Source organism: Macrotis lagotis, chromosome 6 (assembly GCF_037893015.1).
Source record: "Macrotis lagotis isolate mMagLag1 chromosome 6, bilby.v1.9.chrom.fasta, whole genome shotgun sequence".
In the NCBI taxonomy this organism is placed as follows: domain Eukaryota; kingdom Metazoa; phylum Chordata; class Mammalia; order Peramelemorphia; family Peramelidae; genus Macrotis; species Macrotis lagotis.
In genome coordinates this window covers 11,151,326-11,173,242 of record NC_133663.1, presented here as the reverse complement: position 1 = coordinate 11,173,242, position 21,917 = coordinate 11,151,326, and the positions used below count along the sequence as shown (strand labels likewise).

Here is a 21,917-nt window from a genome sequence, read left to right as displayed (position 1 = left end):
CATTCCCCTATTTTTCCTCCCAGAAAAGTTCATTTCTCTTTTTTAAAAAATATATTTTATTGATATCTTTTATTTTGACATTATTACATTTTCCCCTGTATCCCTTCTCCTCCTTCACAGTACCCATCTCTTATAACAAAGTTCTTTTAAAGGAGTAGAAGAGGGGAACAAGTCAGCAAAATCAATCAAAATATCTAAAAAAATGATCAGCTACAAAGGAGACAGGGGAAGCCTCTTCCCATCTCTCTCCTTTGAGGCCCAATTTGGTCATTATAATTTCATAACCAATTGTTCTATGGTCATTCTTTCCATTTCCATTGTTATAACCATTGCCTTCATGGCTTCTCTGGTTCTTTCTTCACTGGCCCTTAGTTCATATAACTTTCTACACATCTCAACATTCATCCCGCTAATCTTTTCTTCCATCACAAATTTGATTAATCTTTTTCACCTAAAATTCAATTCATGGGTATCTATTTTGTCCCCATTCTTTACTATCATACACACACAAAAATGTTGCTATAAATATCTGGATGTACAAAGAGCCTTCCTTGCAGTCTCTGAACTCCTTGGGATAGGCCTACCCCTGGAATCTCTGGCTCAAAGTGTATGGACATTTCAGCTGCTTTATTTAAATAATTCCAAGTTGCTTTCTGAACGATTGGACCCATTCACAGCTCCACTAACAAAACATTGTATTTCTCTCTTTCCACAGCCCCCCAACAATTTTATTTCCACCTTTTGTCATTTATGCTAATAGACTAAACATAAAGTGAAATCTTAGGGCTATTTTGAATCACATTATTTTATTATTAGTGATTTGGGGCATTCTTTCAAACAGTTGCCAATAGATGGCAATTCTTTCAAGAACTGATGGTTCATCTCCTTTGGTCACTATTTGGAAGATAATTTATCTTCTCTTGATGAAACCAATCCAGACCTTATGGTAACCAGCCTTTGCCTCTAATATTCATCTTGGTAATTCAACTGGCATACCAATCTTGGTAAAATTTGATAATTATCCATCCATTGGTCCAAACTGCTCATTCTAGCCAGAACCATCATGTTGTTCTCATGAGCTCACTGTAGATAAGATATTGTTATTAGGAGCTCACTATTACTATCTCAGAAGAATTAATAAGGAAGATCACCCAAAGAGTAATGGAAAAGTCTAGTGTAAGTTGATTATGGAATATTACCAATATTGAAAGAAAGAATCAATAAGTGAATAAATAAAAAATCAATGAAAAAATATTCATGAAGTCCTCACTATGTGTCAATCATTATATTAAAGAGCATATATATATATATATATACATATATATATATATATTTTTAAATGAGCATTCTATACCCTGAGGGAACAGATTTGAATAGGGGTCAACAAACTGGGCAGGGGTAACCAGGGAGGAATATTTTGTTATGACTTGGATGCAATCAATATGGTTTAAGTTTTTAATGAATTGATGCCAAGAACTGTCCAAAGTGCTAGAGATACAAAGATAAAAATGAAAGACTTCTTGCCCCCAAGGAGCTTCAACTCTATCGAAGTATTAGTGACATAAATGAATGAATAAAGAGATGGGTCAGTCAGGAAAGGAACATAAAGCACAACAGATTAACAGCCTGAGCTCTCACAGATTATTGAAAGAACTTGGGGCGGTTTTCAGATCATTGAGTAGATTTTTAATGGAGGGGTCATGGAAGGCAATGGACAATAAACATCAAAAGCTATAGATAGGATGAAATTTGTACAATGGAGAGAAAAATCCACATGGTTGAGATTTCATTCAATTATAACAAGCATTTATTAAACTCCTATTATGGTCCAGAACCTATGATGGGTTCTGAGAATCATGAAATCACTGATGTATGAAAGTATGAGCTGGAGAGCAATTATTAGCAGCCATGATGATGAAGATGGGTGGCAGTTTCTCCTTGGCCTCAAACCAAAGCCAGTTTCTACAGTAATCTTTGCACAGCCTTTTTTTTTGCCTTGTTTTTCTCTGAAGCTGAAACTTCCCAGAGTTCCTTTTTTAGGTGTTGTTTTTTCTGAACTCATTAGTTTACCTTTCTTGTCCTATTAGTCATGGAATGTTCCCAAAAGGTCCTGTTATCCTTCCTCCCAATGAATTAATGGATTTGTCTTTTGGTGGTGACTAAATGAAAACATTTTCCCTCTGTGTGTTGGCCTCAATCCCACCCTCATCCCTTTCAGGGAATATCTTACACATAGTAGGCACTTGATAAAGGTTTGTTCCATTGAGTTCCAATGAGGCAAGGCAGATGTCTTTGCTTCAGCACCAAGAAGCTAGCTCTAAATACCAAGAAATTATTTTACTTTAGGGTGGCAAGTTTTCCCAGGGCAGTGACTGATTTTGTTCTATGAACAGTATTGTGTGACACTTAGTAGGTGCTGAATAAATATTTGTTGCTTAACTGATGAATCTTTCCCAAATGATGGCTGTCCTTCATTCCCAAAGAAGATCATGACATCAGGGAAGGGATGCCATGACAAACAAGTGAATTAGATTGGAGTGAGGAGGTGCCGTGCTAAGTCACCAGCCTTACTTTCTCCTCCAGAGTCATCTGGGAATGGTGGCCAGATAGGAATCAGGGTGACTGGAGATGACCCTGAATTCAAGGCAATCAGGGTGAAGTGACTTGCCCAGGGTCACACAGCTAGTAAGTATCTAGTGTCTGAGGTTGAATTTGAACTCCTGTCCTTCTGACTCCAAGGCCAGTTCTCTAGCCACTGCACCACTGAAGGCCCAAGTAAGAGTTGCCCTTTCAAATTTGAATCCCTACCTCAAACACTTACTAGTTGTGTGAGCCTGGTGAGATGACTTCGCTTCTCTGATCCCAGGATTCTCATCTATGAAACTGAAATAATCAAGTCTGCTCTCATTTTGTGAGACTTTTGACAATCAAATGAGATAAGCTATACAAAGGATGATCCTCATGGAGAGTTGTGTTATTATTGTAATTAATTTAGAACTATTTGAATCCATTGCCCCTTTTTCTTGATTCTTTCCCCCCATCTCTTAGTACTTTCCCACTTGCCCCCCAATTGCTTTGTGTGTGTGTGTGTGTGTGTGTGTGTGTGTGTGTGTGTAACCTGAGGACCAAAGCCCATTGGGATGGAACTTTCTACTCATTGGTAGAAACCAATGTCCTGCACCTGTGAAGAAAGGCAGCAAGAATTTATTAAGGACCTATTCTTTGCCAGGGTAAGCTGAGGTAAGCCCTTTGACAGCTATGTTCCTTACAATAACCTTGTGTGGCAGGTGTTATTATATTGCTCAGAAAAATGAGGACTCTGGAGTTCAATGACTTGCCCAAGGTCACACAGCCAGTACATGCCATAGGCAGCACTTCCTGGCTTGCAAGTTGGGTTCCTAGGCACCAGTCTACGATTCTTCTGATTGATGCCCAGATAAACAGAAAATTAATGGGCTATTGTTCATGGAACTAGTCTTGGCTGAAGATGGAAGGTGTGTCACCTATTTGACATTGGGGGAAATATTCAGCAACATTGGCAGGGATGAATATCCCAAATAATGTCTCCTTTGGGTTTTTCCAGCAATCGAGCCTGCAGTTTTAAGTGAGAGAATGTCTGTTCATCATAACTCAAGCTTATATAGTCCTTCAAGGCTTACAAAGGTTTTTATCCACTCCCCTGCAATCCTTGAAACTCTGGGCTGAGTTCTTATCACCTTTTTACAAGTGAGGAAACTGAGCCTCAGAGAGGTGATATCCAGGATCACACAGCTAATACGTAAAAGAGGTGGGAGGTAAAACCAGGGCTTCTATCCAGAAGTCTACGACACCAGACTAATGAGTGATGCTAGCATTAAGATCTCCTGAGTCTGCTGCCACCCTACCTTTGAAGTCTTGCCTCCCACCACTCCCTTCTATGGACTAGATACTTCAGCCAAAGTAAACTGCATTCTGTCTTCTCTACATGTCTCCTCACTTTCCAGTCTCCATTCATGACTTACTCTCTTCCACAGTTCTCATACCTGGCTCCACCTGTTGCATACTGATTCCCTCTTTGAAGTCTGACTAAGATATTTCTTCTATCAAGAATTCTGTGATCCCCACAGGAATTTCCTATCATAGACATTAAACCCTTTGCCAAGACTATAAGTCAAAGGAACCACAATTTAAGGGACACAGAGATCATTCCAAGGTTTACTTTCTCCCCACCAATGGCCAAATATATTCTCCCTGCCTCCAGTCTCTATCCTCAGAAGTAACAAGTTCAACAGAAATAAAGAAAACACAAGGTGTCTTGGAGAATGATCTCCCCAGCAGCCATGGTTCACTCAATATCTCCCCCTTTTCCTGCTTGTTCCCTCTTTGCCCCAAGGGGGCAAATATTCATGGTTATACTTCCAGTCTTAGTTAAAACTTTTTGAATGTTTCCCAATGAGGCACAGAGAGTGATGTATACAGCAGGTGCTTAATGTTAGATGGTATTAGATGGCCTCTGATGGCCACCCCAGTCCTCTAGAGTCTGAAGTCCCAAATAAAACTGAGTAGAATCTATTTGCCACCTTGACCTGCCATTTTCCTTTGTCTTACAGATGTTCTCTACCATCCATTTGTGGGGTGTCTTGGGGTACCATATTGGCCTGCTAATCACCATCTCCCTCAGAATTCCATTTCCTTTACTTCCTTTGAGATGTTAAAATAATTGTCATAGTTTTATATCAGGAGAGTAAGCAAATTGGGGTATCCTGAAGTCGAAGGCATTGCCTAGGCTGCTGCCCACAGGAGATGGCCCCAGGCCAGGCTCTTTAACTACAGTCATGGGGGAGGGCACTTATTTGTACCAGGACTCCACCTGGGCATTTTCAGGTCTCAGATAATTTCAGGGGAGCTGGTGGATCCAAACAGTCTATACTTGGAGGGGGGTAATGGTCACAGTTTCAGGTCATGATTGTCCCAATCTAAGTTCCAAATCAGATGTTCTGGATCATTCAGAGCATGAGGGTTCAGATCAATAATTCCTTTAATAAAAATATCTGTGGGGTGGCTAGGTGGCACAGTGGACAGAGCACCGGCTCTGGAGTCAGGAGGAACTGGGTTCAAACACGGCCTCAGAAACTTAATAATTACCTAGCTGTGTGGCCTTGGGAAAGCCACTTAACCCCACTTTCCTTTCAAAAACCTAAAAAAATGAAATAAAAAATAAAAAAATAAAAATATCTGCTAACACTCCAGGTAAAAGCAAATAAAAGGTCCTAGAAAGGAGATAAGAGCCAGAGAGAGTCTCAAGAACTTCCCCCCCAAAAAATGGATATCCCCAGGTCCAAGTGGCTCCTAGTTGGGTCCCAAATCAGTCCACTGGGACACCTATCCCAGGTTTGCTACACAGTCTTGGGTGACAACAACCTAGGTTGGTTCTATGGGAGTCAGGGAGATGGGGGGGTGGGGAGGAGGCTTGGGGAGTTAGCTCAAGGCTCCTCATTTCCAAGAGCCTCTTGCTGCAACATTTGCTTCTGTTCCATCATGGATGTGGTGTGGATGGTGGTGGGGTGTTTGGAGGTACTCATGCCAGGTCAGGCCTATTGTCCCAGGCTGCTGGTACCATGCACCCCAAGCTAGGAAGATGACTAGTGATGAAGGCTAGATCCCATGTGGTCCACTAGACTGGGAGGCTGACTTTGTTTCCCAAACCCACCTATACTGCTAGTTGCCTAGCTTAATTGTTCCAGCTGAGATTCCCCTTCCTTTGCCATCCCCAGAGATGCCCACTCAGGGTGAGTATCTGGGCCAGTTGCACCAGGGTTTAATGGAGTTCTGGAGCATGGAGAGCTCACAGTATATGGGCTGCATTGGGGCCACCCTGTATACACCCTGAGCCTGGCTTAACACAGTTCTGGCTCAGCAGGAATACCCCGGGTCCTCTCATTCTTGGCTTTCTATTCAAGTTGCTCCCAGAAACCCGAGACTGGATCCTGAGGAATGTGGTACACCAGTTTTCAGGGACACTGCAGTGTCAGCAAGTCTTCCCAAACCCAATCTAGAACCTTTACTACTGATCACACATCTTTGCTATTGGGCAGTGTCTTGGGTGGAAAAGAGGAGGGATTGTAACAGAGGCTTGAGATAAGAAGGTCTTAAGGTAGACAAAGTTTGGGGGTCCAGAGATGACCTACAATGCTCCAGTTTCTCAGTCACTTTCAGGCAATGAGCAAATAATAATAATGATAATAGTAATGAGTTTTGTAATCCAGGAGACATTGAGTTGGAGGAGGAAACAAACTCATAGAGAAGATATTGTTTGAATCTGAGAGTTCAGAGGCCTGGGTTAGAGTCCCAAGTCCACTTCTCACTCACTATTTGAATGTGAGTGAATCACTTCCCTTCCCATCCCTATGCCCCAGGACCCCTCACCTCCAAGGTAACTTAATGAGTACAAATCACAGAACTGGCCTAAATCATATTTTACCTTCGCCTCCCATCTGGTCATTCAACTGTCCATCAAATCCATCTGGCATCTGTCTACCCCTCAACCTGCCACCACATGAATATCTCCAATCCTCCCTACCCCCCACATGCTGTCCCTCTTTGCTGAGCACAGTAGTCAGTGCCATTATTTATAGAAAGAGCATGTCAATATAGATCAAGGCACCATCCCCCTTTCTTTTTTTTTTAGATTTTTTTCAAGGCAATGGGGTTAAGTGGCTTGCCCAAGGCCACACAGCTAGGTAATTATTAAGTGTCTGAGGTTGGATTTGAACCCAGGTAATCCTGACTCCAAGGCCAGTGCTCTATAGCATCCCCCTTTCTTACTAGTATCAAACTGCTCCCATGTTCTGAATTATGCTTCGTAATATATTAGAAGGTAAGCTCCTTGAGTGCAGGAACTGTCTTGCTTGCTTCTATCTATATCCCTAGCACTGGCATAGTGCCCATTTCATAGTAAGGACTCAGTCAATACTATCTCTTTCATTCAATAAGCCTAAAGATAACAAAGAGATAGTAGTTTTAAAAGAGATGTAGATGTTTTAAAACTACAGAGAAGAGGAGGACTGAAGATAGGTAGAGACTGAGCTTGGGTGGATGGAAACTATTGCTCCATTGTTTTGTTCCATTTTCCTTGCCAATAATGATCTTTTGCCCTGAAAATGATCAAACTAAAATTGGTGACAGGGAGAGGATGATGACTATGATGTGTGCCCTGAGGGCTGGGCTCCACGTGCTCACTCTGGCAGAGGTCCCCCCTCTGTTCCCCTACTTTGTGCCCGGTGCTCCTCAGGGTGCAGCTCAGGAGACTCCCCCGCTGCTGTGAGCTGAGGCTCCCAGCGCCCTGGGGCTGCCTCCGGGAGGCTGAAGTTCTTTGGCTCTGGTGGGCCACCCCTCTGGCGGGCCGCCCCTCTGACCCCGGGGAGCAGAGCCTTTCTGCTCTTTTCCAGGTTACCTTGAGTAGGAGAACTGCCTCACTGGGTCCCTCTGTGGGTTCTGTCTCTCAAAAGTTTAGTTAGAGTCCTTAGTTTATGAGTTTTTATTAGAGAGCTCCTAAGACTCAATCCCTTCTTGTCACCACCTTGGCTCTGCCCCCCCCCCCAATTGGTAATTTTAAATTGAAGTAATTACCCGGATGATGACTATGATGATGTTTGTCCTTCATTCTTAAAAAAGGCCATGACATCAGGGAGGTGATTTCATGACATACAAGTGAATTGGATTTAAACGAGGAGGTACTGAGCAAAGTGACCAGCCTCACTTTCTCCTCTGGAGTCATCTGGATCCATTGGTCAGATATGGATCAGGACAACTGGAGATGGGCCCCAATTCAGTGGGAGAACTCGACAGGGAGTTGATACCCAAAATAAGAGACACTTAGTTGCCCCTGATGAGCACAAGTCAGTTGGTTCAGATGAAGTCCTTGGTGACTGAAAGACCTTGCCACTGTGAACACTACTGACATTTGAAAGATCATGGAAAATGGAATAGGAAATCATAAGGAAGGAAATAAAAAATGGTATTGAAATTTCCCCAAACAAAAGAAGATGAAGCCTTAGTCTATTGGGTTTGACTTCTACTCTGATAATATTCTAAAACACATCATTAAAGAGAGGGTTCATGGAATCTAGAAAAGGAAGCACTGATTACAAAGAGGCAGTTGGCTCTCTCACAAAGAATGCCCCTAATTTTGCTCTCCCCTATGTCTAGGAACTGATGCAAAGCCCCAGACCTCTGGTTGGCCTTTCAGGACTTGCACAATCTGGCTCTAGCTTAGCTGAGGGCTGATTAATCATGGATGTTCTTCACTCACCCTATATTCTAGCTATATTGAGCTACATGTTCCACATAGGTGGCATTCCACCTTCTCTTGTTGACCTTGCATGTCTACAATGCACTCCCTCCCCATTGCTTCTCCTCGAATTCCCCACCTTCCTTCAGAGTCCAGTAAGAGTGCGGTCTCCAGGTGAGACTTTTCCTGACCCCCCACATTGTTCCTCTTCCCCACCACTCCAAAAAGGAGATAATTTGATAATGACTTAAGTTGTTTTCTCTGATGGAATGTCAACTCCTTAAGGAAAGGCTGTTTCATTTTTGTGTTTGAATCTACCAATAATTAATCAGTCTATCATAAGCATTCCTTTGGCCCAGATGGATGTATAGCAGAATAAATTTAAACTTTTAAACAATAAATAGGACTTATACTACACAAATCATTATAAAAACATTGAGAAAGTCTCCCAAACTCATATAATTAAACCAAGCCCTGATAGCGAAGCAAAGAATGAGCACTATAGCCCAATATCATTAATGAACATTGGCTCAAAAATTTTAAATAAAATATGAACAAAATAATTGCAACAACATGTCCAAAACATTATTCATTAGGATCAATTAGTTTATACTGAGACAGACAAAGTGAAATACTCCCTGTCCTCAAGGAGCTTCCATTCAATTGGGGGTGAGGGGGTGGGGGTGGGGTGAGACATCATCATGCCTGGAGCTAGCACAGTCCTTGATACATGGTATGCTCTTGAAACTTGTTCCTTGATGGATTCTTCCTTCTTTTTCTCTTATGTCAAGTCATAATATTGATTTAATAAACTACTATGGGGGCAGCTAGGTGGCGCAGTGGATAGAGTACCAACCCTGGAGTCAGGAGGACTTAAATTCAAATCCAGCCTCAGACACATAATAATGACCTAGCTGTGTGACCTTGGGCAAGCCACTTAACCCCATTGCCTTGCAAAAAAAATAAAACTAAATGACTATGTAGGCCCTTTCCTTCCTACTCTGAGATGCCTTGAGTCAACAATATGATTTGGCTTCTCCAAAAAGCTTTCTTGAATAAGGTGATCACAATTCTAGCATCCACAATAGAGAAGACAGCACTCTTCTATGTTTTCATCTGGCCAGCTGTCAAGCCTAGAGGACTGTGCTATTCTGGATGCTACATTTTAAGAAGATGCAGGTCCAAAGAATGAGGATCAAGATAGCACAGAGGGCTAAGGGAGATCCTCAAAGCTGTGTTATCTGAGACCTGTCTGAAGGATCTTGGGAAAGTGGAGTCTTTGGAGATGCACCCTCAAACTACCTACCTTCAAACATCTGGAAGGTTTTCTTATCAAAGAGAGCTTAGATCTGTTCACAGCCAGAAAGAAGGACCTGGAAGTTTCATGGATACAGATTTTAGCTCAATACCAGAAAATCTTTCTAACAATTAGAATTTGAATGGATTGTTTGCGAGAAGGTGAGCTCCTCATCACTAGAAATGATCCCCAAAAGTCAAAGACAATATGGGATAAGGAGTTAGGTTAGAAGATGGCCAAAGTCCCTTCCAAGAATAAGGTTCCATGAAATAGGGAGATGGAAAGGACAAAATGAAGTTCTCTGGCTCCCTGATGCTGTCTCCTTTAATTATGACATTTCAACCCTAAGGACACACCCCCTTGTCCTCAGGCTGATCCATCCACCCAAGGTCTGGAAGTACCCCAGGTATTTCACGTGTGTCTACTTCTGACGTGTAAAAAGCTGAAGATGTTTCTGATAGAGACTCAAAGTGGAGCAGAAGGAAGGTTGTGGGTGTGTCCTGGATAGCAAAAAGGCAACTAGGGGAACAACTGGTTATTCTTAATTGAAACTAAAGAGGGATTTTCTTGGTCACATCATAAAATCTATCCTGTGCTTGGAATGTTCTCCCTTTATTCCTTGGTCCTCTTAGAATCCCTAGCTCCCTTCAGAACCCAGACCAAGTGTCACCTCCTACAGTAAGCCTGTCCTGATTCCCTGATTAGAGGGTTAGCATTCTCTCTCTCTCTCTCTCTCTCTCTCTCTCTCTCTCTCTCTCTCTCTCTCTCTCTCCCTAAGTTATCATATGTGGCTTGCCTGGGCAGATGCAGAGATAAGTGAAGGCAGTGAGATATCTTATACCTAATCAGCACCTAATAAGGGTTTGTTGAATGAATGAATCATATTCTATCTAGGATGATCTTTGAGAGGAAAGACCCAATTTTGTTTTCTCATTGTATTTCTAGCTAGCCCTTATCAAATAGTAGTTGCTTGGATTGATTTGGATGCGAAATTCCAAATAAAGGAAAATTCAAAGAGGGACATTTTGACCATTTTTCAAATTGATTTCCTTGCTGGCAGAGAGGGGAATGAAGACAAAAAAGAATCTGGATTTAGGATTTTTTGATTGGGGTAAGTAGGGGACTCCACTCATAAAACTCCCTTCACTGATAAAGACTGGTATTCAGGGAAGACAGACAGAAACAACCATCAGCAGTCATTTCTCTTTATACCTCTCCTGATCTGCGGCTACCCATAACCTAGGTGGCAGGCTCTTCCCTTGATCCTTGGGCAGGTCAAATACCATAGGGTGATTGGTGGAAGGAGTCCATAGTGCCTCATTTCTTCTATCTCTTCCCATCTGCCACCCATAGGACAATATGGAAGGAAGAGATAAGCTTGGATGACTTGGAGAAATCACACATCAACCTTTTGGTGAGATGGAGGACCACTGGGCCTTGTCATAGGCCCTATGGCTCCCTGCTTCATGTCCCCAGTCCTTGCCACTGATCTTGTTGATTCACCCCCTGGGTCTTGTGATTTGCTCCATCCCTGCCCTCTTTAGACTTACAGCCCTTCTGGTTTCCCTCCACTGAAACTCTTGGCTGTGATGCCTTTCCCCTCTGTAGGGTTATATCCTTAGCATCAGACACTGTCTCGTCCTTTCTCCTTGGATCCCCTGCAAACATAGCACAGTGACTAACAACTATTAAGTTGTTTAACAAATACATTTTCATTTCGTAATTGGCCATTCTTCTGTAATAGCATCTCAGACAGGTACCTGAGGTTTTGAGAGGTTAAGTGACTTGCTTAGGAAAACCCATCCAAAAAAACTACACTTAAGCCAAGTTTTCTTGACTCTGAGGCCTTCCTTATCCACTGAACAGGATGAACAACCAATCACATCTCTGTAGCACTTTAAACTCTAGAGAGACCTTGGGTTTACATCAATAATACATGTAGTATTGTGCCTATTTTGTAGATAAAGAAACTGAGGTTCCTTGTGTTTAAGATGCTGACTTGTGGTCATGAAGCTAATGAGTGTTGGGGCCAAACCACCTGACTTGGCCTTGTTCAAGAGGCTTCTCTCAATTATTCAATGTCTCACTCCAAACCCTTTCCATGTGGGGGGTCACCATTCCCACATATGAACTTCTGAATGGCCTATGAAATATTATCTCCATGAGGAAAAAAGAAGAATTTGGAAGAAAGTAAAAAAATATGCTTGTGTTTCCACACCCAAATTCTAGATGGTGCTGTGGGAACAAGCTCCTGATGCTACCAAGATTCCCAGCTCCAAAGAATCAACATTTAGAGACAGTTGAATTGCAAATCATTTTCTTTGTCTGACAAAATGAAAATATCTTCACAAGGACACCAAAGGACCATAGGCTAAAACTAGAGAGGGGCTCCTTCATTCACTTATTTGCTCACTCCTTAGCTGCCACAGAGTTCAAACTCTTGGACTTGGAAATGAGGAAAGCAAAGTCCAAAGCTAGCCTAAGGTCACACAGGCAGCAAGTATCATGACAGTTTTTCAACCCAACTCCTCTCTCTTCAGTGTCCCCCACCTTCTAGAAGGCAGCAAAGCTGCTTGGGTTTCTTTTTTCCCTCCAAGCTGACCCCATTAGTCTGATGAGGAGACATAGGTTTTCCTCTTCTGCTCCTACAACAAAGGTGTTAGTGAGAAGAGCCTTGGAAGCCTCAGATCTAAATTTCTCCCAACATATTTTAAGCTTTGTGACATTGGGCAGGTCACTGGACTTCTCTGAAGCTATTATCTTAGACTAGCTAACAATTAGATCCCATTTTCAGCTTTGCCTTAAACATAAGGTTTGTCCTGACATACCCTGCCTCATTTGACCATTACTGCCACCCTGGAGAGTAGATATTATTATTACCCCCCATTTTATGGACTAGGAAACTGAGACTGAGGGAGGTTAACTGTCTTGTCTAGAGTGACACCGTTAGTGAGCGTTTGAGAATTCCTTGACTCTGGATCCAGTGCTCTACCCATTGAGCCACTTAGATTAGCTGAATCGAGTTTCCTCTGTTCTTTCTACCTACTTACCTCAAGGGTTTCAGTAAAGAAACTCCCTGTCACCCTTAAAATATCACAGAAATAGGAGTTTTCTTCACTATTAGTTCATCCATTCGTTCACTCATTCCTCCTCATGTTCTCGATTGGAGATGGAGGAACCATGGAGAACATCACAGCACTGTAGATGACCTGAAATTTGGATCTTTCACTAACAAACATTCTGACTCATAGCTAGAAGCAGCCAGCACTTCTTGATTAACTGGGAGATGTGCTGTAGAACCTACATCCCAACAAGTCCCAAAACAGAGCAGTTCCAGTCCCAGCAGGAACAGTCAGCACCAGGAGCACAGGGGGACTTTCCATGAAGATGGGTGCATCACCTACAAAGCTCTGATGGAGCTGCCAATGTGAGGGGACAGAAATGTCTACCTGTCAGGGCCTCCAAGCATCTCTGAATCTTCAAATCTATTTTCTTCTTTCCAAGTTTCCTGCTCCCAGGAGCACAATTCTCCTTGCCTAGTTGGCTGTAGAGCTGCCATTTTCTGCACACATTTTTTCACCTTCCAAAATCTTTCACCTTCCAAAGGCTGTGCTATCCCCTGTTTAAGAATTCTCATTGGGGCGGCTAGATGGCACAGTGGATAGAGCACTGGCCCTGGAGTCAGGAGGACCTGAGTTCAAATGTGACCTCAGATACTTAATAATTACTTAGCTGTGTGGCCTTGGGCAAGCCACTTAAACTAAAAAAAAATCTTATTTCTCTTCTTTGCCCAACAAATTCAACCCAAATTCAGCAAATATGTATGAAATCCCTATGGTGTTCCAAGTGGCAGCAGTGGATAGAATGCCAAGCCTGGAGTCAGGAAGAATTATCTTCTGTAGTTCAAATCTGACCTCAGACACTTACTAGCTATGACCCTGGGCAAGTCACTTCACCCAGTTTGCCTCAGGAAATTAAGCAGGAGAAGGAAATGGCAAACCAAGCCAGTATCTTGCCAAGAAAATCCCAAGTGGGATCATGAAGAGTTGGACATGACTGAAATGACTCAAGCACAATAGCAATGGTGTTCCCAGTTCTGTGATAAATCCCAAAGTTGGCATCTTCAACTTTAAGGACATCATCTCACATAAATGTCAAAAGAACTCTGTGTGGAAAGTGCCATTTTTAATATTTCCACTTTACAAATGAAGAAACTGACCATCAGAGAAATTAAATGACCTTCACATGTGTCTCACCACCAGTGAATGGCAGAGATAGAATTTGCAACCTGGTTGTTCTGACCCAAAGTTTAGCCCTAAGCACTCCACCACCAGGCTTCTGAACACTGCCCTCCAGGAGTCCACAGTCTAGAGAGTGGATTATATCCAAAGAGTCTAGATTTCTTTGCCTGGCATTCAAGCCCCTCCATAGCTTGGCCATATCTGCCACTCATCCCTTACACATAGCTAACACTCTCTGAATTTGGCACTTTCCTATCTCCCTCATTTTCCAGGCTCTGAGTCCAAGCTAATGAATGGGCTTCAAATGTTGCTGTGGTCAAAGAATTAATCATAATAGCCAGGCCAGGTCAAAGCTTCCACATAGTTCTAGGATCAGGACTGACTAGTGAGTCCTAGGAGGGCTGCTATCAGCATCAATGGAGTAAGAAAAATGAATTCAAAGATAAAACACTCAGAGTAGAGCTGGAAGGAACATCAGTAATAACCTAAACCACTTCTTCATTTTATGGTAAAGAAACTGAGACCCAGAGAGGTCCTAGATCATCCATCTAGGAAGTTCTAGAAGCACTGAAATCAACTTTATGGGCAGATATCACCATCTTTTCAAGGAATAATGAATAGAACCCTGGACTTGGAGTCAGGGAGATTTGAGTTCAAATCTTGCCATGGACACTTGTTAGATATGTGACATTGGGCAAATCATCTAATCTCTGTGTGCCTCAATTTCCTGTAAAATTGGAATAATTTTAGCACCTCTCTTAAGGGATTGTTGTGAGGATCAAATGTGTAATGTCTGTAAGGTGCTTCGTAAGCCTTAAGACTTTATTCTCAGAGGGAGCCACCATCTTATCAAGAGTTGAAACATGGATTCCTCCAGCTTTGGGGACTTGCTCTCTCTATGGCATTAGTCACATCACACAGTTGGTAAGTATTTAAATCTCCATTAAATTGAATTTGCAAATTAAACCTATAGTAATAGCAACAATAACAGTCACTAGTATGTAAATATCACTTTGAAGTTTGCAGAAAGCTTACCAAAATATTATGTCACTTAATCCTAACCATCATCTTGGGAAGTATTAGTATCCCCACTCCACATTTAAGGAAACTGAGGCTAGGAAGTCAACTAGTCAGTGTCCATGACAGAATTTGAACTTGGTTCTTCCTACCTCCAACTCCATTGTTCCAACCACAAAGTCTAGCTAGTTGCTAGGCACACATACACAAAATGAGCCCTACCCTGTCTCATAGTTGGCTTCAGGTTTCTGGGACTCATTTTTGTCATTCTTGGAATGAAAGACCAGATAGTCTCTCACATCATCTTCAAGCTCTCTGAATGAAATGCAGTCACCACCTCCATTCGCAGCAGTTTGGGGCCAAAGGGGCAGGAAAGGAGCAGGGGCTGGCCAGGTTCCAAGGCTTCTCCCAACCTGCCTCTCACACAAGGTGTCAGACTTGTTGTTCTGGTCCCTGAGGCAGTAAGTAGGGGGCTGGATTGGAGCCCTTGAATGGAAGGCTACCTTACCTTTTAAGGAAGGCTTCAGAGAAATATGCTTGGAATCTCACTCTTGTACTTCACGTGGCCATTACCTTACACCTTACACCTGAGACAGGTGGGCTTGCATCAGACCTGTCTCCTTGGAGCCAACCCTTTTATATTTGTTTATTCAATGGGTCAAGGGTGGAAGGTCTGAGATAACTTTCTAGATGGCCTTCAAAATAAGTGGAGGAGAGAACTTTCATTTTTAAAGAGAGGGGTGGAATAGGGTAGTGGAGAAAGCACTAGGCCTGGAGTTAAGACAGACCTTCATATAAATCTTGCCCCATTCAGAGGCCAAGGACCTGAGTTCAAAGGTTAACTTGGCTGCTACTTGCTTCCCATATGAGTCTGAATCACTCAGTTACCTCTTCAGTAAAACAGGGATAATATTCAGAGTATCTTCCTCTCAGACCTGGCCCACACTAAGCTCTTAACAAATGATTGTTGACTGACCTCACTGTGGCTGTCCAGAGGCTCCAGGGAGATGATGTCTATAAACCTTGGAGGGCAATAATCATGTTGGCTCATATTATTCCTGCAAACTCTGTCAACAGCCTATATAGTTAAGCCAGACGTAAGCCAGGTAAAGTGCTCCACCTCCCCACCAAACACTTGTCTCTCCTTGGCAACACACGGCAGCCAATGGTACCACTAAGTGGGAGAGGTTTGTAATCAAGTCAATGAAATGAGTTGACCATCAAGGAAGGAAGTTCAGGACTTAGATGATTCATAAAACTTCACGGTGATTTGTACATTGGATTCTGAAAGACAAATGGTGACAAGTCCGCAGAGTTGTTTTTCCTGACCATGTGCAGATTTGTGGTTGCTTACTGAAGATCAAAGAGAAAAGAAGAGAGAAATAAATTCCTCTCTGAGAATGTGGATGTCCAGGATGTGGTAGAGAGCTTGGCATCATCCCCAGCAAAAACCCATGAGCCTCTAGAGACCACTGGTAATAGGAACATTGGTTTTCCATCATTAACCCTGGACTGGAGGTCTCTTTTGCTCTCTGTCATTTCCCAACGTGAAAGAGAAATACAATTCCTCTTTCAAATCCTGTCCTTCCCCTACCCCTTCCTTGTTCTTTTCTAATCATGACTGCCCAAGACTTTTTCCCAGACCAGGGCCCTGGAGCCCGAAGTTCTTGACTTGTTACTGTTTTGTTTGGTGGTCTGGTGAAATGTAAGAACCCTCTCTCAGAGCCTGCTTTTCAATGTCGAAATAAAACAAAGGAAGCCAGTCATAAATAAATAAAGTTATCAAAAGTAATTAACCATTCATGGAAGAGAATAAGAGCTTATACAGAGAGAGAGATGATACCCATATCGATATCGATATCGATATATAGCACCTAGCATGATCCAGATGCCGTACTTAGCATTTACAAACATAAACTCATTGGATCCCCTGGGAGGTAGGTGTCATTATCCATATTTTATCGTTGAGAAGACTGAGACAAACAGAGCCACACGGTTAGGAAGTGTCTGAGGTCAAACTTGAGCTCAAGGCTCTCTGACTCTTGTCCCCCAAATTAAGAACCCTGCGCTGGATCACAGAATCATTGTTTGTCCTTGACATTTCTGACAGCTTTCAGGAGATATGTCAGAGAGGTGGAGACTACATATGAATGTCAACTTTCCTTATATATGCTCATGAGAGGCTCAGTGGTGTTGGACAGGAGAGGAAGAAGAAATGACTGAAAAAGAAAAGGCAATTAAAAACAACAAAAATTGGTTTCTCTCTCCTTCGTGACATGACTCCTTTTCCCCTCTCACTTAAGGGCCTACTCACATCCCCACTGACCTCTTTTGGTGCACGTCATTGTTTCCCTAAGGCCAGAACCAAAGATATTGAACCACCTGAGGTGACTTTGATATTTGGAATGATCTGGGACTCCCTTCAACAACAGAAAGCAAGATCCCTGGCTGCCTTCTTATTTGGAGAGATGCTCTATCCCAGAGATTAGAATCAATTAGGATCATGTCTATAGGGTTCTTCTTATTATATTTTATATATGATATATTTTTACAATCATCATTTGTCTTTGTGTCTCACGGCATACTGTATGACCCACAGTAAGATCTCAATTATTCCCATCATTATTATGGTTAATCCTAAAGACTGTGGTATGAAGAAGCAAAATTCCAGAACCCTAGAGTCAGAAGGGACCTCAGAGACCATATTGTCCAGCCTATAAAATTCAAGGAGAAAGCCAATTCCCCATAATCAGTCAAATAGCCTTTTTAAGGCCTCCTGAGGAGAGAAAGCCCCTCTCCTTTTGGCAGCCCTCCTTGTCAGAGAGGCTTTCCCCAGGTCATCTGCCTCCTTCTCAGTCTCAGGGGCTTGGCACTCAGATTAGACTGAGATGTGACCTCATACTCCAAAGCAAAGCTAAATAAATGGCTTTGTGGGCTTGAAGGCATGTTCATTATTAGTGTTCTAGGTTATCCATCAATGCCCATGCTGTCAGTCCTTTCCAGGGCTACCTAGCTCCCTGCAAATATAATGCTGCTCATGACTGAACCTCATTGGTGGGGTCTACCAGCTCTGACCCCCCAAGAGCCCTTAGAGGGAGAAGATATAGGATAAAGGGACACTCAAGGAATGAAAGATAGTGGAAAGAACCCTGCAGTTTGCACTGTAGCATGGCTCTGACGCTTGTGTACGACCTAGGCAAGCTACTTTACTTCTCTCTAGATCTCAAGGTTCCTAATCCATTAAATGAGAAGTTTGGAAGATCTTCTAAAGCCCCTTCCAACTCAAGGATTAGGGTCCTATGGAAATGGCAGAGAAGCTCACCCCTGATTTTTGTAGATTCACACACACACACACACAATCACATAATCACACACATCACCTGGCATGATGAGACAGTGATGCTTGCAGTGGACAATGGCGGCCACAAGAAGGTCCTTCAACCTGCTGAGGATTTTGCTGGGCAGGATGTGGCCTTGGCAGTCCTTGCTCTCAGATGGACTGAAGACATCCTCAGTCATCCATCTCTCTAAGCCAGTTGCATCCCGAGGAACCCCCAGAGTGTAGAAAATTGGGTTGGGAAGATTTTCCTGAATCCCCCTTCCCTCAAGCTGACCATCTATGGCTTCTTGGACCAAAAGGCTATCAGAATCCACCCACAGGGGCACTTCCATAGTCAAGTCATCTTCAGAAGTACGCAGGGCAAACTGGAAGGCCTCCAAGTCCCTAGAATAATCCACCCGAAACCTGGAGTCCAGTTCCTGGACCCTCTCAAGAACGGTCAGTAGGACATTCTCCGCTCTCTGGTAGTCCTGGATTTTGGGTGTCTCCCGGGACTGGATAGCTTGGAGGCAATGATGCCACAGGGAGATCTTCACTGCCATGGCTGCAGAGACACAGCCAACACTACTCTCTTCTTGTGATGGTTCAGCTGGAGCCGGGTGGTTGTACTGTGCTCTCTCTCTTGGGGCTGGGCCTAAATGCAAATGGGAGGGGAAAGTTCCCAAGAACCAGGGTGAGGAGCAGGTACAATGGGGCGGAGCCCCCAGCACTCAGCTAGGAGAAATACCAGGGAGACAACAAGCCCCAGTGTTTCCCTATTAAATACTTGAACTGGGGCCAAGGCAGCACCTTTGAAGGGAATCGGTGTGTCAGACAAGTCACAATTAGAGATATGAGTGGCAGGAAGACTGGCCAAAGAAGAGAGGATTGGACTGATTATCTCAGAACAAACTGGGGGTGGTGGTGGTCCCAGAATACCCTTGCCATCCCCACTCCCTATTGTCATCTGGACAACACAGAGAAAACACTCCATCAGTAATATCGGGGCAGAAGAGTCCAGCAATGGAAAAGAACCCAAAGGGGAGGACCCACAACTCCAGACTCAAGGATAGGGGTCAGATTTCCCAGATAGCTCCCTTTCTGGGGCAGAGTGGGTGGGGTTCTGGGTTTGGAGTCAGGAAGGTAAGGCAACAAGAATTTGGTAAGTGCCTACTAAGTCCCTGGGGCTAAGATGGGGACATAGAGGCAAAAACAGTCCTTCCCCTCCAGGAGCTTCCAATCAAATGGGAGAGACAAGGAGCAAACAATTATGTACAAACAACATACAAACCTTGGCGGCACACTCAAATTAAGAGAGACTGAGAAAGGTTTCTTAAGGAAGGTGGAGTTTTGGTTAAGACTTGAAGGAAGGGTCTGCTAGGTGACGTAGCAGATAAAGCACCAGCCTTGGAGTCAGAAGGGCCTGAATTTGAATCTGACCTCAGACACTTAATGATTACCTAGCTGTGTGGCCTTGGGCAAGTCACTTAACCCCATTTGCCTTGCAAAAATCTAAAAAAAAAAAAAAAGACTTGAAGGAAGCCAGGAAAGGCAGGAGGTGGATCTGAGAATTCTCCATTCAGAATTGGAAAAGACCTTAGAAAGTCATCCACTTCAATCTCCTCATTTTGTAAATGACTTCAGTTAAGTGACTTGCCCATGACCACTCAGCTACTGGGTCTAAGGATTAGAATCCAAGTCTTCCTGACCTCGGACCCAGTGCTCTATCCATTAGACCACACTGCTTCTCAATGCTTAGCAGTGTTTGATGAGGGATTCATTTAACCCATAGAGAGCTTTCATCTTCTATGTAGTCTACAGAATAGTGACAAGTATAATTTTCTTCTGCCCTCTTTAAAAATGATGGCACAGGGGCAGCTAGATGGCGTAGTGGATAAAGCACTGGCCCTGGAGTCAGGAGTACCTGGGTTCAAATCCAGTCTCAGACACTTAATACTTACCTAGCTGTGTGGCCTTGGGGAAGCCACTTAACCCCGTTTGCCTTGCAAAAAAAAAAAACCTAAAAAAAAATGATGGCACAGTAACAATTGGGCTTGACCCAGAACTCTGAAGTATTCTAAGCATCCTATAGACCTGTTATCTTCCCAGGCTGCTGGGTGAGGCAATGGATAGAGCACTGAACTTGGAGTCAGGAGGGCAGGAGTTCGAATCCAACCTCAGACACTTGCTACTTAATAGCTATGTGACCTTGGACAAGTCACTTAAGCCTGATTGCCTCCCATCCAGGGTCATTTCCAATTGTCCTGATTCCTGTCTGGCTACTGGACCCAGATGACTCTGGAGGAGAAAGTGAGAATTGGTACAGCACCCCCTCACTCAAATCCAATTCATGTACTCATCATGGCATCACCTTCCTAATACCATGGTCTTCGAGAATGAAGGACAAACATCATCAGCTATGATGTCACTATTCTGAAAGTGGGTATAGGAATTGCATAATTTCTAGTCTCCAGAGGGAAAAAACTAAGTCACAGAGAGGTGCTGGGTATTGAGATGAAGCAAGGGTTGGACTTACCTCCCTCAGGAGCTTGAGTTCAAATCCAGGTTCACTCACTTAGTAGCCCTGTGATTCTAGGGAAGTCACTTAACCTCTGCCTGCCTCAGTTTCTTCATCTGTAAAATGAGGCTAATGATAGTACTCACTTCCTCATGCTATTGAGAGGATCAAATGAGATAAGATTTGCAAAGTGTTTTGCAAATCTAAAAACACAATAGAAATCCCAGCTATTGTCCTCACTACTCTGGGACTTGCTCAAAGCCATTCTAAGCCCATGAACTCACTCTTTATGCAGGTCAAGACGATGGACTTCATCCTCATGCTCTCTTCATTTGACCCCCTCTTAAACCATCTCACTTGGTAGCGGGAGCATAACTAATTTTCTGCCCTAGGCAATAGCTAGCATTGATATAACCACTTAAGGTTTGCGAAGGGTTTTACCAAAGTTCTCTTATTTCATCCTCACAAACACCATAGGAGGTACTATGATCATCATTTTACATATGGGGAAACTGAGGCAGGCAGCGGTTAAATGTCTCGCTCAGGGTCAAGCAGCTAGGAATTTTATGGCTGAATTTGAACCCACTCTTCCCGACTCCAGGTCAAATCCTCTGTCCACCACCAAGTCCTCTTATTCAAACATGGTGGCAAACTTGAGATAGTAAATGAACGCCCAAGGCAAGGACATCACTTATTTCACCCTTGTTATCTCTCCAGTGGCTGGAATAGCACGGTCCATGTGGAGACCTGACTTGTGATAAAGAGACAGGAATTCTAATTCCTCCTCTGACACTTGCTTAAATTATCTTGTTTCCTAACCGGATCACATCTAGAAATTCCTCTCTGTTGCTTACCGAGATAAGGGGAGCTAGGCCTCATTTTACGTTCTCTATGTGTGGCACTCACCCTCCTCTAGGGACAGGACAACTTGAACTGGGAGTCAAATTCAGGAAGCAGCTCCAACAATTTCTTTCCTCGTTGAAGCTGAAAAGATGACCCAGAGAAAGCCCTGACCCTGCCTGGCTCTTCTGTACCTGCAGATAAACCTTCCACCTACCCAACTGCCTGTTGGGAAAATGTGAGCAGGCGTGTGAGCCCAAACTTGACCCTTGGTCCTGCTTGGCTTCAGGCCCAGGGTTGTGAGACCTTTGCACAACGGGAAGTCATGGTTTCATTTCCTCTGTCCCAGATGACCGTCTTGGAGGGAAAGAGGTTCATGTTGGGCATTTGCCTCATGGGAAATCTCAGCTTCCTTG

At 43.3% G+C, this 21,917-nt stretch overlaps 1 protein-coding gene across 2 annotated transcripts in view; it reads right to left on the bottom strand.

The window, feature by feature from the left end:
• MAB21L4 (mab-21 like 4) overlaps positions 1-21,665 on the bottom strand; it is a 31,536-nt gene extending 9,871 nt beyond the window's left edge. The window contains exons 1-2 of one of the 2 annotated variants that reach the window (XM_074190730.1): positions 21,568-21,665; positions 18,205-18,798 (exon numbers count right to left, since the gene is read on the bottom strand). In XM_074190730.1, the coding sequence (XP_074046831.1) occupies positions 18,205-18,706 (502 nt within the window). In that variant the 5' untranslated portion in view covers positions 18,707-18,798; positions 21,568-21,665. Of the gene's footprint in view, positions 1-18,204; positions 18,817-21,567 lie in introns of those variants that run through there. The other variant, XM_074190731.1, reaches the window with a different exon arrangement.
• Positions 21,666-21,917: the final 252 nt, after the last annotated feature.